The 16,086-nt window shown below is 52.9% G+C and overlaps 1 protein-coding gene across 3 annotated transcripts in view; it reads right to left on the bottom strand.

Annotated features, from left to right (window-relative positions):
* Positions 1–11,364, bottom strand: part of Itpr3 (inositol 1,4,5-trisphosphate receptor type 3) — a 71,271-nt gene extending 59,907 nt beyond the window's left edge. The window contains exon 1 of one of the 3 annotated variants that reach the window (XM_052744347.1): positions 10,956–11,364. In XM_052744347.1, the coding sequence (XP_052600307.1) occupies positions 10,956–11,356 (401 nt within the window). In that variant the 5' untranslated portion in view covers positions 11,357–11,364. The remainder of the gene's footprint in view (positions 1–10,955) is intronic. The other 2 variants (XM_052744346.1, XM_052744348.1) reach the window with 2 other exon arrangements.
* Positions 11,365–16,086: the final 4,722 nt, after the last annotated feature.

Below are 16,086 nucleotides of genomic sequence, written 5' to 3'. Positions count from 1 at the left end.
TCTGTAATGAGATCTGGCGCCCTCTTCTGGCCTGCAGACATACATGCAGACAGAACACTGTATGCATAATAAATAAATAAATCTTAAAAAAAAAAATGGGGTCTACAGGATCCAGAGTACCCCAACAAACAAGCCTCGCCTCCACTCTTGAGCGTTACAACTGAAGCATCCCAAGCCAGTGCTACCCGAGCAGGTGAGAGGGAGGGACGGAGGGAGGGAGGCCACTAACAGATAATCCGGAAAGCCCATATCAGATGGGCTGCCAGGAAACTGGGGACCAGAAGCAGGCCTGAAGACACCAGACAGGTAAGTTTTGGTGACAGCTGAGAAAAGTGACCCCAGATTGCCAGCTGGGCCTTGGTTCCACACACCCCACCCAGCCGCAAGCGAAACTCCCCACGTCCAACCACCCACCATCACCAAGGGAGGTGAGCATGGCCTCGCCCCAGCCTGCCTCAGCAGCTACAGCCAGCACACTGGGCCTGGGCCAGATGCCCAGGGTGGGTGGAGACTCACAAAGGCTCCCCTACTCCTCCCTACCCAGTGGTACCGCATCCCTGGTGTAGCACCCCATCCCCTCCTGGGGGGCAGCTGGGGGGCAGCTGTGTTTATTACAGGAGCCCAGCCACAGGCGCACACCTGGCGCCAGAACCCACGCCAAATCCTCAGCTTCCCTCTCCTCTCAGATCTTACCCTCCTGCCAGGGTCCCTCTGTCTGAGGTCCCACCCTCCACCCCCGTCTTCCTGTCAATTCCCCTCGTTCACGCAGAAGAGCCTCATCTGATCCTGTCCCCTCCACAGGCTGAGTAGATTCCTCACTCCCACCAGGCACCATCCTCAGCTGGCAGCTGACAGCACCCAGGCCAAGGTCGCATCAGAAAACCGACCCTCCAATGTGCTGAGCTCTATAATTTGTACATCATAGTTATATCCAGTTTTTCACTCTATTCTTTGCACAGTCCAGGGTGGCCAGGCAGGAGCCATTGGGCCACACAGCTGGTGAGACAGATGATGGCAGGCGTGCGCACAGTCTCACACACACACACACACACACACACACACACACACACACACACACACACGGCCAGACTCTACTCATCATAAGGCCTCAGTGAGAGCCATGATGTGCTGGACATGATCTACCCTCAGGGAGCTCATGCCCACCCTGCTAAGTGCCCAGAGGACAGGATGCCCATGTCCACACCTGCCACCAGGCCCCAGCCACACAGAAGCCCTAATGACAGGCCCAGCCTTCCAGTCACTGGGAAGCACGGGCCTGCACTAGACAGGACACGGTGGAGGGGCGGGGATCCCGGCAGGAGGGCCATGACACAGCCATTCTGGACCCTAAAGGAGGACCTAGCTTGCTCTAGAAAGCCATGAAGGCTCCCCCTGAAATGCTCAAGGAGCCTACACCCCAAGACCTAGGTCTAAGAGAAGAGGGCCTCATCCCAGGCCCTGCGTGGCCCATTTGGCACAGAGTGGACTTTGAGATCCAGGTGGAAGCCATGGGAAAGGAAGCCGGGTGGGTCGGAGCTGGCTGGAGATTAGATAAGGAGGAGGAAGGGCCCTAGATAGAAGTAGGGCAGTGCCTCTCGGCGAACCTGACTCAAAGCCTGCACAGACCAGCTCAGCCACCAACAGAAAACAGCACGGGACAGAGGGAAACCCCCAAGAGCCCTTCCCCATCTGCAGCGGACCCGGGGAAGGAGAGACCCAGAGCCGACCGCATGCCAGGGACACACAGTGGCAGTCCCCAGCCCAGGTGTCCTGACCTCCAGCCCAGGGCACTGGCTCCCCCTCCACAGCCAGTGCCCAGGAGAAGGCCACTTCCAACAGCAGGCACACTGAGACTTTCCGGATGGGTTGTAGTGATGCGGGGAGGTCTGGGGAGCCCTCTCCAGATATCCGGAGGTGCACTTGCTGGATAGGATCTGGATGTTGGCAAAGGGACCCAGACTCTTTGGCTGGGGTCTCGGGCTGTTGCTCTCCCCCTGCACAGAAAAAGGCATCCCTTTCTTGACCTATGCCCACCTGCACCAAGGAGCCACCTTGTGGCATACCAGGTGGCATATGGAACTTACAGAATTCAACAGCAGCATAGCTCATGGCTTCAGGAAGCTCAGGGACAAGAGGGGACAATAAGCCCTGCACTCAGTGAGTCTCCCCAGGAGGGACACCAAGATGGCTGAACTTGGCCCAGAAGTAATGATTCTGGTCAGGGTTCCAGCTCTGAGGGCTCCTCTGCCCACAAGCCTGGGTTTCTGGCTCAGCATCAGGTGGGCTGCTGTGCACAGGAGGACACATTTGTAAGGGGGCCAGAAGGGAAGCTAAGAAGGAAGAAGGGACCATGGGGCAGGAGGGACCATGGGGCAGGAGGGACTCCGCTGCCCTCCCCTCAGCCCCTCCCCTCAGGGCCTGCAGTCCACCACTCAGAAGCACTGCTCAGATTGCCCCACTTGCAGAGGAACTGAGGCTGAGGCGCCTCGGCAGGGCAGAACTTCAGGCCCAACACACCCCCTCCAGACCTCCTCAGAGTTCTCTGGGAAACTGATCCATTTGCTGTTTCAAATTTCATTTCTCTGGGAAACAGATGCTGGGGACTGGACATCACAGTGGGAAAACAGGAGGTGGGGGGCATAAGGGCCGAACACTGACCATGCGGGACCCTGAATTAGAGCAGAGGTCCAAGGCATACTGCGCAACTGGACCGTGGTCTGAGAATACAGGATGCTGTCAGGACCAGCACTGTGGGCCCACGGGAGCACATGCGCTCGTTTATTTCTTTTTTTTTTTTTTTTTTTTTTTTTTTTTTTTTTTTTTTGGTTTTTCGAGACAGGGTTTCCCTGTGTAGCTTTGCGCCTTTCCTGGAACTCACTTGGTAGCCCAGGCTGGCCTCGAACTCACAGAGATCCGCCTGGCTCTGCCTCCCGAGTGCTGGGATTAAAGGCGTGCGCCACCACCGCCCGGCTTCGTTTATTTCTTTTGAGACATGGTCTCACCATGGAGCCCAGGCTGGCCTGGAACTCACAGAGATCCACCTGCCTCCGCCTCCCGAGGGCTGGGGTTAAACACATACACAGATGGGTTTGGGCGAGACAGGATCTCACGTAGCACAGACTGGCCGCCAACAACCTACACAGCTGAGGCTGACCTAGAACTCATGGTCTTCCTGCATCTGTCTCACAAGTGCTAGGATTACAGGTATGTGTCACCACGCCCTCGTTTATAGGGTACTGGGATGGGACTCAGGGCTCCATGGATGCTACATGAGCACTCTACCAACTGGGCCACATCCCCAGTCCCACCTATAGGTAGGTATCTTTTCCTGAAATCTCCTCAGCTGCTAGTGAGGGGTTCAAGGGGCAGCAGAACCCACAAGTGATTGACAGATCTGTGACCACAGCCATCCACGTCACTGTCATCATCCTGACCCCTGTCACCAAGTGTCTCCTCCTGGACACTTGGAGCCTGGTTGTCCCAAAGGCTGGAGGAGGGGCCGCTGGCCAGCTGGCTGCAGGAGAGATGAGGGAAGGGATTTGCTAACCAAATAAGCACCTGCAGCAGCTGGAGGCTGAGATTTGTGATTGCTACCCCTCCGGCTCTGCCCACCTGCCAGCTCAAAGCCTCCTTGCAAATGGAATAGTGCCACAGCCAGTCCCTCCTGTCATCTGACAAGCCTCAGCCACGAGGCCCCGCCCAACCAACACCCTCCACCACAGGGTCGGGGGGCAACAGCTAGCCTCACTTCTGCCCCCACCAACTCCTCTCCCATAAGCCCTGCGGCATCATCCTCTGATTCACATCCCCGCTACCTGACCCCAGGCTTCCCAGCCTGGAAGCTCAGATACCAATGCTGGGCAGCCAGGCCCTGGGCTGGGCAGCCTGCTGGCTCAGGGACCTCAGAGCTCACACTTCCCTGAGACGAAGCAGTGGAAGTTCTTCTCCCTCCCTTATGCCTCCTCCACCCCTCCCTGCCCCCCCCTAGCCCCTGCTCCCGGGGAGGGGCCCCAGCTGTACATTCAGTGCTGTCTAGAGGGCAGGGCTGGAGGTGGACGTCCACACAGATTCCAGCTGTGTGTACAAGATTATCGAAACCCAGAAACCTGCCCCCAAGCTGAAAGCAGAAAGCTGGTGTGTCCCCACCCTACAATCCGGCTTCTCTCCCCACCCCCCAACCCAAGCCACCACCCATTGGGCCAAGCCAGGGAGGGGACTCGGGGTCAAGAATGTAGAGCAGAGCAACGTGGGCAACTGACTAGCTAAAGCAGGATTCGAGACCAAATTGCTGGCTTCAGCCTGAGACCCCAGAGTCGTGAGGCAGAAGCAGGGGTCCGATCCTGTCTTCCGCAGACCCCTGACACGCCCCTGTTCACCTCACCCCACAGGACATCACACCCATGTGCTGCTGCATGGGACCTCCACCACACCCAACCACGAGGGCGGAGGCCGCTTCAGTTACTCCCCACCAGCCATGCAACAGTCATAAACATGTGAGGCCAAGTGGGTCGGACCCTCTGCGGCACAGTCCTGCCTCCAACCACCAGACAGAAGCACAGCGCTCGAAGCTAGGAGCCGAGAGGCAAAAAGTAGGCCTTCCTTTTGATCTCCATCCAGATAACTGAACAGGTGTCCAGACATGTGAGCTCCAGGATGCTCGGGGCAAAATGTGAAGATTCACTGGTAGCTCACATGGTTGGGACCAGGGGTGCTCTCGTGAGTTATGGGGCCCCCTGCCATGGGATGCTCTGCCACCACAAGAGCGCGCTAGCTTGGGAGAGGGCAGACATGTTCACAGGAGACGGGGTTCGGAGCAGGGGCTCTGCTTGTGTGTAAATGCTGCTAGCTCACAGAGCTGGTGACCCGGGAGGACAGTCACAAGCCACGGCAGCACCATTACAGACAACTCTGAGTTGTTTCATATTTTCTCCAGGGGACGTGCTTGTTTTTAAATCAGGGGAAAAATGTTTTTTGTTTTTTGTTTTTTTTTTTCAAAACCCGTGTTTGCAAACACGGACTGGCTGAGGCTAAGCCACCGCCTCGGGCTAAAGAACCAAAGTGTAGAAGCTCCTTCCGGTGAAGTCACAGGGCAGGTCTGAATGCACCTGGGGAGTGCAGGCAGCTTGGGAGGGACCCTCCTTCCTCCAGGAATTACAAGGTCTCACTTAAGGCTCAAAGGGCCCCAAAGAGTTAGCAAAAGAGCTTGATGCTGTCCAGGATGCAACAGGCTAGAACTCGGTCCAGAAACGGTACCTGGCACACAGTAGGTACCTTAATGAAAGTTTGCTGAATGACTGCATGAAGTCCCTCGAGAGCAAAGAGACAGTTCTGAGCCGAGGAGCAGACAGCCCACACAGACAGGCTTCCTCACAGCCTGTTTGGGGCCCAGGTACACACGCAGGAAACCAGGCGGGTTTGTGTACACCCGTGATCCCAACACGTGACAGCTCGAGGCAAGAAGACAGCTACCACAATTTTAAAGTCAGCCAGGGCTACACAGCAAGGCTGTCTCCAAAGACCAGAAGGTCTAGTCTAGGAGGGCTCTCATTTGTGCTGTGCTCCTAGGTGATGCGTCCCAGTAAGGGCTTCAAAAATAATAATACATACATAAGTGAAAAATAATTCCACGAGTCTCCAAAAGCTTCAGCACTACCCACAGCTGAGTATCTGCCCTGGAATGGGGACACACACACACTGGGGTGCTGGGAGCCCTGTGCACACTCAGCAAGCATTCTCCCACCAAGCTCCACCCCCAACCCTCTTTCCATTAACCTTGCAATCCTCCTGTCTCCATCTCCTGAGTAGCTGGGATGACAGGTCTGTGCCACATCCAGCTGGGAGCTAGATTTTCTTTAAATACCCTGCATCCAAGACATTCCCAGGTACAGTTTGAACACCTTAGGGAATGTGCAGGGTGGGGCTGCGGAGAAGGCTCAGCAGTTAAAAGAAGTACTGCTCTTGCAGAGGACCCAAGCTCAGTTCACAGCACCCATGTTGGGCAGCTCATAATCACATAAACTTCAGCTCCAGGGGCATCCAATACCCTCTTCTGGACTCCATGTACCCTACACACAAACACACAAACACACACACACACACACACACACACACACACACACACACACACACACACACACTTACAATTAAATCCAGCCCCAGGTGGATCCAATACCCTCTTCTGGCCTCCACGGGTACCTGTACTCACCCTCGCCCCCCGTCCCCCTCCACACACACACTCATAATTAAATTATTTTTTCCTAGACAGGGTTTTACTATGTAGTCCTGGCTGTCCTGGACCTTGCTTTGTAGATCAGGCTGGCCTCTAACTCAGAAATCAGCCTGCCTCTGCCTCCTGAGTGCTGGGATTAAAGGCATGTGCCTTTACACCCGGCCTTAAATCTTTTCTAAAAAGAAAGACAGAGAATACACAGGGTGTGCTGGAGATGTAATCCATCTGTCAGAACCCTAGGTTTGACCCCAGCATGGGGGTTGGGGGGGCAGAGTCGTGGAAATTCCCAGTTAGTGATGGAACAGGGGCCAAGGAGCATGCTCCTGAGGTTCCTGCCCCAGGGACCCTCATCTGGGAACCTGGGGCTCCTCACACTTCTCCCCATACTTCTTAGAGCCCTGATCTCCATTACCCACCCTCCAAGATATGTTAGGTAAGGATAGAAAGTGACAGAGAGCGCTACAGGAGAAGGCGAGGGTCCTCAACCCTATGTGCTGACTGCCTTACCATGGGGTGACCCAGGTCCAGAAGTACTGAGACACCCCCCCCCCCAAAAGTGATCCCAGGCCTTTCATGGGCAGCAAAGGCTTCTGACAAATGCCTCTTCAAGATTTAGTTCACCTGTACTCCCAGCTCAATCCCTGGGCCCTGCAGTCACCCTGTGGGTACTAAAAGGTCTCCAGGGGACCAGATGGGTCCACCCTGCATTCTCATGCCACTGGCCTAGAGCCACATCAACTCTTCTCCTCCCTGATTTGCAGCTCTGGCCTTTGTCTCCTCACCTGGGTGAGGGGCGAGGCCAGCCACAGCCACGCTTCCCTGCCAGGAACAGGTGTGGGCCTGCTTCCCTGAGTCCCAACCACCTCCAGGATCCACTCCCCAGACCCCTCCCAGCCTCCCAACCCAGTTAATATACAATCTTCATGGGACCTCTAATTACCCAGGAGGTTTTAATTGGCTGTCTCAAGTGCTCGGGCCCCAGACCCAGAGCTGCTGCGCCTCTACCGGCGTTCCCTCCCACCTCCCCAGCGGGCCCAGCCTTCTGTCCATTAAGGCTGCCCGTCTTCAATTCATGTCACAGACTAACTGAATGCCAGACACTGGGCACTGGGAGAGGCCCAGGAGCTCCATCACACCGGCCCTAGGGCTCAAGACCCTGGGCACCAACAGCCTCAGGAAAGGCTGCAGGACCAGAGTTAAGGATGGAGGCAGACAGACCCTGAGTAAGACCCAGAGAGCCTCTCAGAGCCACTTCCAGTCCTGGGGATGTAATTAAAATGCAGTATTGAAGACTGAGGTATGGCTCAGTGGCAGAGCACGGGAACCTGCCTGACAAATGAACCTAGCATGCACAGTTAGCATGCCTCAGACCAGCATGCACAGTTAGCATGCCTCAAATCAGCTTGCACAGTTAGCATTCCTGAGAATGCAGTTAGCATGCCTCAGACCAGCATGCACAGTTAGCATGCCTCAGATCAGCTTGCACAGTTAGCATTCCTGAGAATGCAGTTAGCATGCCTCAGACCAGCATGCACAGTTAGCATGCCTGAGAATGCAGTTAGCATGCCTCAGACCAACATGCACAGTCAGCATGCCTCAAACCAGCATGCAGTTAGCATACCTGAGAATGCAGTTAGCATGCCTCAGACCAGCATGCAGTTAGTATGCCTGAGAATGCACAGTTAGCATGCCTCAGACCAACATACATAGTCAGCATGCCTCAAACCAGCATGCAGTTAGCATGCCTGAGACCAGGGTCCAACTTCCAGCTCTGCAGAAAAGGAAGCAAATGCATGGAGACTCTGGCTCAGTCCGACCAAACATGCAGGCCCTTAGAGTCCAGCTGCCAAGTTTGACCTTTTTTGCTAGTCTGCCTGCCTTGTTTTTTGTTTTTTGTTTGTTTGGTTTTTTTTTTTTTTTTTTTTTTTTTGAAGACAGGCTCTTTGTAGCCTAGGCTAGCCTTCAGCTCTTTATATAGCAAAGGTTGTCTTTCAGTTCAGGATCCCCCACCACCACCACTTCCCAAGTGCTGGGGTTACAGACCCTACTCCACAGGACTATGGAGACCCTAAGGATGCTGCAGCTTGGGCCTGGAGAGTCCACTTGGGTACAGTGAGGTACAGGACGGCCACTCATTCTTCATCAGCTGGAAGCCCGGCTCCCTTCCTCTTCACAGGTCCCCAGCACAGTGCAGCTTCCATGAGGGCACAGCTGACTCACTAACCCTGCCAGCGCCTGCCCTGCCCTGTGAGTGAGTGTTAGCTGGGCCTATGGGGAGCGCGAGTCCCACCAGAAAACAGCTTGAAAACGTCACAGAAAGAACAGGGTTAATTCTGCCCTGGAAGGTGGGGTCTCAGCTTTCAAAAGAGGCCACTTTGGGCTAGGTCTCAGAGGGTGGGACAGATTTACTCAGGCAGGCAGGAGCCACACAGGAGCAAAGGTAAAGAGACCAGGGGGGGCGGTTCCAGGAAATGCACCTGAACTTCTGGCGAGGTGAGCTCAGATTAGGCCTAGGCCAGCACACCAGGCCAGGCTGTCCATCTTTATTTTTTTTTTTTTTAAGGATTTATTTATTATGTATACAGTGTTTTGCCTGCATGGCAGAAGAGGGCACCAGATCTCTTTACAGATGGTTGTGAGTCACCGTGTGGTTGCTGGGAATTGAACTCAGGACCTCTGGAAGAGCAGTCAGTGCTCTTAACCTCTGAGCCATCTCTCCAGCCCATTTGTCCATCTTTTGGGGGGAGTTGCATAGGAAGGGGCACCCTGGGGTCAAGGGCTCTCAAGTGCCCTGAGTCCTGCCCTGAGGTCCAGGTGGACTAAAAGTAGCAAGCAGCTCCTGGGGCAGGAAGACAGTACACAGAGAACAGGGGAGCCGAGGCTGGCAGCATGGCTCGATGCTTAAGAGCACTGGCCTCTCTGGAAGAGGACCTGAGTTCACCCCCAGCATCCACAAGATAGCTCACACCCATGGGGATCTGACAATGCTCTCTTCTGGCCTCCACAGCCACCAAGCAGCCACATGGTTATTGACATGCTTGCAAGCAACACCATACACATAAAATAATTTAAGAGAGAGAGAGAGAGAGAGAGAGAGAGAGAGAGAGAGAGAGCATGCAGAGGGATTCCCAAATGAGGGAGCCTGCCTGAGGGTGGGAAAAGGGACCTTAGACCCTTCCCTTGGCTCTGTTAATCCTCAAGGTGCTTAAATGACATCCACCCAATGCTCAATCCCGAGTCAGAAACATCTGCAAAAGCATTTTTCCAAAATGCTGCAGAGCTTGGGGGGAAGGGGGTTCCCACTTCTGGCTTCACCCTCCCCCCTCCCCCCCCCCACACACCCTATTCCACAGCAGAATGTGAAGTGCTGACTGTGGACCTCCCCTGTACAGGGCCCTGGCACTGCTCTGAGCTAGGCCTGCGAAGATGCCGGCCCAGATGTGGCTCCACCCCTCTTCTCCGGGTAACTTCAGAAGAGAAATCTGATGGGGAGGTGAGTGTAGGAATCTACATCTGACCCAGGAGGTGTGTAGGAGAGCCTGAAGGATGCTGGGAGGGGGAAGGAATGCTGGAACTCCCATCTCAGCCTCCTCTGGCAAAGAGGCCCTTGTGGGTTCTCCTCCCTACAGCACACTGAATTCCAGCCACCAGTGGAGAAACCCAATGAGCCAGAAGCTTCCCACCTGCCCGACCAGTGTAGGGCTAGCCTCGGACTGAGGATACCCCACACACAGTTCCAAAGTCCTCACAGGAGTCACCCTCTGGGCAGCTGAGTGTTGCTGGGAAAGATGAAGCCACAGAACATAGTCCCTCCCGCCCTCCTCGCCCCCAAACCCACCCCCACCTCCCGCACCCTGATGCGCGCACGCGCGCGCGTGCCAGCACTGAATGGGGCCAAAGGACCAGACCCCGGCCTGCACTCTCTCCACGTCTCCACGCAGCAAGGCGCGCAAGGAGCTCTCTAAAAAGATACAGGGACTCTACCCTCTCCTGGCTCAGAGGCCTGGCCCCAGCCTGGGACAGAATCGATTCCCTGCTTATCCAGCCTAGACCCTGGGGGGTGGCAGTCAGAATTAATTAATGTTTGTAAAGTGCTCTGGAGAACCTGGGACCAGGGGCGCCAGAGCTGCTGCACAGGAAATTGACGGGGAGAAGGGGCGGGGGGGGGGGGGGGAGAAGAGGGGGGCCAGCTGGCCGAGACCTGGGTTGCCTGGACCGGGAGGGTAAAGAAAACACTCCTACTAAAGCCGGGATGCGACACAAGGAGAGTGAGAAAGTTCCACCCATCAAAAACCGATTCAGGATGGGGCGAAAGGGATGACTGCCAGGCTGCAGTCTGAGCCAACCCTAGCACCCAACCCCCAATCCCAGCCAAGCACACCCAGGCCCTCTCCAACTCAGGCCCCAGACACCTGCCACCAGCACCACCCCAGGACCACTTGCAGAGGAAGTTCAAACCCCTCAGCCACTACTGAAGAAAAGGAGTGTGCCAGAAGTGGCGGGCTTAGTGGGCCCAGACGCCTCCTGCGAACTCCCTAGGGCGCCCGACTACTACCTGAGCAAACAGCGCACTTCCTTTCTCTAAGAGAGGGAGGCCAGTGTCCCCTCGCTTCTGGAGACTAGGGCGCCCAAGCCCGCCATCGAGGGGCAGGGGACTGGGCATCAAGAGACACGCAGCTGGTACGGCGGCCCCGACGCCCCCCCTCTTTGCCCTAGGCTCACTCACCCCAAAGTGCTGATGAAGCCATTGACTGAGCCCTCGGCGTATAGGGACACTATGTCCCCGATGTGAAGAAAGCTGGACATTTCGTTCATGGCTTTGGCCCTCCGGGGCTCGAGGTGGCAAGATTGCCCACAAGCGAGCTGCCAGGCTCGGTGCAGAGGACTGCAGCGCGCTGAGCGGAGAGGGGCGTAGTGCCACCTCGCAGCCCGGCGATCGGGACGATCGGGGCAGCCAGGACAGGCTGGCGGCTGCCCTGGCCACCGGAGCGCGAGGAGGCGCGGTGCGGCGCGGGTCCGGGTGAGGAGGTGCCCGCGTCTCTGCGCGCCCACAGTCCTCCAGCCCGGCCCGGCCCGCGCGTACCTGCAGCTGGGAAGGAGCAGGAAGTCTGGGGCCGCCACACACATGCAAATCCCGCCTGGGAGGCGGGGAGGCCACACCCCGGCCCGCCCCCGCTGCAGCTCCCACGTGCACCCGCGCCCGGGGCTCTGCCTCCCCGACAGCGCGCGCGCGCGCCTGGATCCCCAAAAGTGCCCGGAGCGCCACCAGAGGACCCCGGGATCTAGCGTGCCCCCTAGACGGCTGTCCACTCGCACCGCGCTGCACTTCGCGGCTCTCCACCCTTTGAGGTGGAGAGCCTGTCCTGCGGCCCACGCGTGGCGGAGCACCGGGAACTTGGCCACGGTCACCCTGCGGCAACCGCGCCCAGCTGAGAGCCGTCTTGAGCCTAGACGCACGCTCAAGCCCTTAGCGTTGCAAATCAGGATTCATTTCTCTCGACATGAAAAGCCTTTTCATTGCACAATAGAAAGTGCTTGGACTTGGAGGGGAAATGAAGCAATGGGGTGGGTTTTATTTTTGTTGTTGTTGGGGTTTTCTCTCTCTCTCTCTCTTTCTGTCTCCCTGCATTCCTTTGTACAAAGAGATCCAACTTCCGAATCAGTTCAGCCGCTCCCTCTCCGGGAGGAATTGACTCCAATTTCTCTTGGCTCCTTCTGTCTTTCCTTTAAAATAAATAATAGCGAAAGGGGGAAGAACATTAACTCCTCTAGTTAACAGTGCGCCCCTGCGCCCACAGAAACAAGTTCCCGTAGCCGGCCGGCTGGGGCAGCGCGCCAGGCCCTTGCTCACCAAGTTCAACCCTCAAACTCATCCCCAAGTCGCCTACTTTCTGTTCTGCGCCACGGAGCCTGGGCGTTTGCTTCGGAGTCTTTGGTTTGAACTCCCGAGATAAGAGTGCCCCCTGCCACCCCCCCATCGGTCACGTTTGCTCCCTCCCTCCCCCACCCCACCCCCGTGTTTCCTGAGGGGCGGGAGTGGGGGCGTTTGTCCCTTGAAGAAAAGAAGGAGGGGACTCAAGACAGAAGCAGGAAGAGACCCAAGAGGGGTGGAGACAGCCGGCAGCCGTGAGACAGCTGCGGACCTGGACAGAGAATCCTAGCGCTCCTGGAGTGTGTGAGATTTTTACCAAGACCCTTAGAGCCGATGATAGTGGTTGTCTAGGCCTTTAAGGGGGAAGTAGAGGCAGGAGGACCAGGAGTTCCTGGCCACATAGTAAGTCCGACTCTGACTCAAAAATTAAAAATTAAAAAATAAAAACAAAAACAAAAACGGGGCCTGGAGAGACAGCTCCGTGGTTAAGAGCTCTTCCAGAGGATGAGGGTTCGGGTCCCAGTATGCACATAGTAGCTCACAACTGTCTGTAACTCCAATTCCAGGGGATCCAACACCCTCACACAGACATACATGTAGGCAAAACACCAACGCACATAAAATAAAAATAAATAATTTTTGAAAAATAAAAAATAGGCCAGGCAGTGGTGGTGCATGCCTTTAATTCCAGCACCCAGGAGGCAGAGGCAGGTGGATCTCTGAGTTCAAGGCCAGCCTGGTCTACAGAGCGAGTTCCAGGACATCCAGGGCTACACAGAGAAACACTGTCTTGAAAAACCAAAAACTGACTAAATAAATAAAGATAAAAACGGGGCCTGGAGAGATGGCTCCACAGTTAGGAGCACTTCCAGAGGATGAGGGTTCGGGTCCCAGCACCCACAAGGTGGCTCACAACTGTCTGTAACTCCAGTTCCAGGGGACCTGACACCCTCTTCTGGCCTCTGCAGGCACCAGGTACACTCCTGGTGCAAGACGTACATGCAAGCAAAACACCCATATACAGAAAACAAATAAATAAAAGCATATAAAGACCCAAGAACTTGAATCGGGCACCACCTCCAGATTTCTGAGTTCTGTTTCTCTAGTGCCCACAGTCCCGTCAATTTTACATCTGACCTTGACCTCATGCCTTTGTCCAGATATATCAGAAACAATACTTTTACAAATAATACTTTGAATGTTTGCCCTAACCTACTAGATTGCCTTTTTAAAACAAAAACCAAGGTCTCGTGTAGCAAAGGCTGTAAAGGGAAGTGGTTTTTTGGCTTACAGATTACAGTTGGTCCTCATGAGAAACCAGGGCAGGAACCTGGCCGAAGGAACTGAAGCAGAGGCCGTGGAGGAGCGCTGCTCACTGGCTTGCTCATCCTGCTTTCTTATAGGACCCAGGCCCACCTGCCCAGGGTGGCACCGCCCACAGAAGTTGGGTCCCTCCTATATTGATCACTAATCAAGAAAATGTCCCCTAGGCTCGTCCACAGGCCAATCTGATGGAGGCATTTTCTCAGCTGAGGGTCCCATTTCCAGATGACCCCAGCTGTGTCAAGTTGTCAAAAAACTATATGGCTCATGAATTAAATAAGTTGTAACTATAGTTTGAAAAAAAAATCTTACCTAGTGTAGCAGTTGCAAGTAGCTCCAGCTGCGGGTCAGTCAGGCCTGTGACTCCCTGTGGGAGAACCCTCCATTGAAATCTTTTAACCGGTTGAGAATTATTATAAGTAGGCACTGTGAAAGCAAATCTTTCTCTGTCTTTTTCTTGTAAGGGTATTGAAAAGAAACAGTCTTTTAAATCAATAACTATGAGAGGCCAGCCTTTTGGTAACAGAGTAGGTAAAGGAATTCCAGATTGTAAAGAGCCCATTGGCTGAATTACTTTGTTAATTGCTCTAAGGTCTGTTACCATTCTCCATTTACCAGATTTTTTTTTTTATAACAAATACAGGAGAATTCCAAGGGCTGGTTGATTCTTCAATATGATGAGCATTTAACTGTTCTTCCACCAGCTCTTGTAAAGCCTGGAGTTTCTCTGTTGTTAAAGGCCATTGCTGAACCCATACAGGCTTGTCTGTTGACCATTTTAAAGGTAGAGCTGTTAATGTTTTTGGAAGATTATCAGTTGTTGTGCCTGTTCTTGTATGACATGGATGGCTGGTGAGCACTCATTAGAATAATATCTTTTAATATTTCTCTCAGAAACATGTACTAATTTATGATTTGTTTCTGAGATTGGAGGGATATTAATCTGAGTATTCCATTGTTGTAACAAGTCTCGACCCCACAGGTTCATAGCTATGTTAGCCATATATGGTTTTAATTTTCCTTTCTGTCCTTCCGGACCTATACATTCAAGCCATCTTACACTTTGTTTCACTCTAGATAATGTCCCAATTCCTAAGAGTTGAATGTTTACCTCCTGAAGAGGCCAAGTTGGATGCCAAAATTCTGGTGCAATTATGGTAATGTCAGCACCTGTGTCTACCAAACCAGACAACAAAACACCATTTATTTTTATTGTTAGTTTTGGTCTTTGTTCATTAATAGAAGTTTGCCAAAAAATTTTCTTTATGTTTTTTCCTGTATTTCCTATTTTCTCTGTTTCATCATCTCGACTAACATGATTTATTCCAATAGACATTTGGTTATTTAGTTGCTTTGAGTAGGGGTTTCCTCTACAACTGCAGGAAAGGTTTGAACTGGATTTACTGTGGGGGCCTGCCTGAGGCCCCTCTGGGAGTTTCCCGAAGCTCGAGGCAGAGGGTTACCCTGTCTGTCCCTTGTTGATCTACATTCGTTGGTCCAGTGTTTTCCCTTACCACACCTTCTGCATACTCCAGAAGGAAGGGGCATTCTGTTGCCAGTGTTCCTTGAAGAAACATTATTTCTAGGAATGACCTGTTTACAATCCCTTTTCAAATGTCCTTGCTTTCCACATCCAAAACATCTAACATTGCTCAAACCTTTTGAAATTGCTTTTCCTACCCACATATCATCATGGTCATAAGCCTCTACATTAACTGTATCTCTAATCCAATCTTCCAAAGGTGCAGATCTTGCCTTTAACGGCCTAATTATTCTTTTGCACGCTGCATTTGCATTCTCAAAGGCTAAAGATTCAATTATTATCTGACTAGCCTCTGAATTCGGAACCATTTTTTGTACTGCTGAAGTCAATCTTTGTAAGAAATCTGTGAAAGATTCTTTGGGGCCCTGTATAACCTTTGTAAATGACTCAGTTTTTTTTTCCTGGTTCTTCAACTCTGTCCCATGCATTCAAAACTGCCGTTTTACATAGAACTAGGATTTGGACATCATATGAACATTGTGTTTGTACTGAAGCATATTGGCCTTCGCCAATAAGCTGATCCTGGCAGACTTGTATTCCGCTATCCCTCCATTGTCTTTCTATATTTTTAGCCTCATTACTGAACCACATTTTCCACTGGAGATTTTGTCCGGGTTCAAGAACAGCCTGTGCCAATTCCCGCCAGTCCTTTGGTAGAATCCTATTACAAGTTGACCAGGTGTTTAACATTTGCTTTACATATGGGGAGTGCATGCCATAAGATGCTATTGCCTCCTTAAATCTTCGTAAGTCTAACATTTCAACTGGAACCCAAGTATTTTGTTCATTCTCTTCATCAGGTAGCTGCTGTATGGCTACTGGATAAATTAAGGGTGATTGTGTGAAAACTGGCTTTCTTTCTGTAACCTTACGATCCAATTTTGAAACAACTTCACTATTTATTTCTTCTGTCTGAATTTGAATTTCTCTATAATTCATTTTTGCCGGTTTAACAAGTTTTTCTAAGACTGTTATCCTGGCACTTAAGTTGACGATCTTTTTAAATAATAAAATGAGGATAAGAAAAGTAATAAACTGAATAATTCGATCAATATTAATCTTTTCATATAGTTCCATTGTCAGAGTGCCTAAAATTTCAAACAAAGCCCAATTTTCTTC

This window comes from Peromyscus californicus, unplaced genomic scaffold (assembly GCF_007827085.1).
Source record: "Peromyscus californicus insignis strain IS unplaced genomic scaffold, ASM782708v3 Scaffold_19__1_contigs__length_69161282, whole genome shotgun sequence".
Classification (NCBI taxonomy): Eukaryota; Metazoa; Chordata; class Mammalia; order Rodentia; family Cricetidae; genus Peromyscus; species Peromyscus californicus.
Note: the sequence above shows the minus strand (reverse complement) of the source record. Positions and strands in the feature narration are given on the sequence as shown.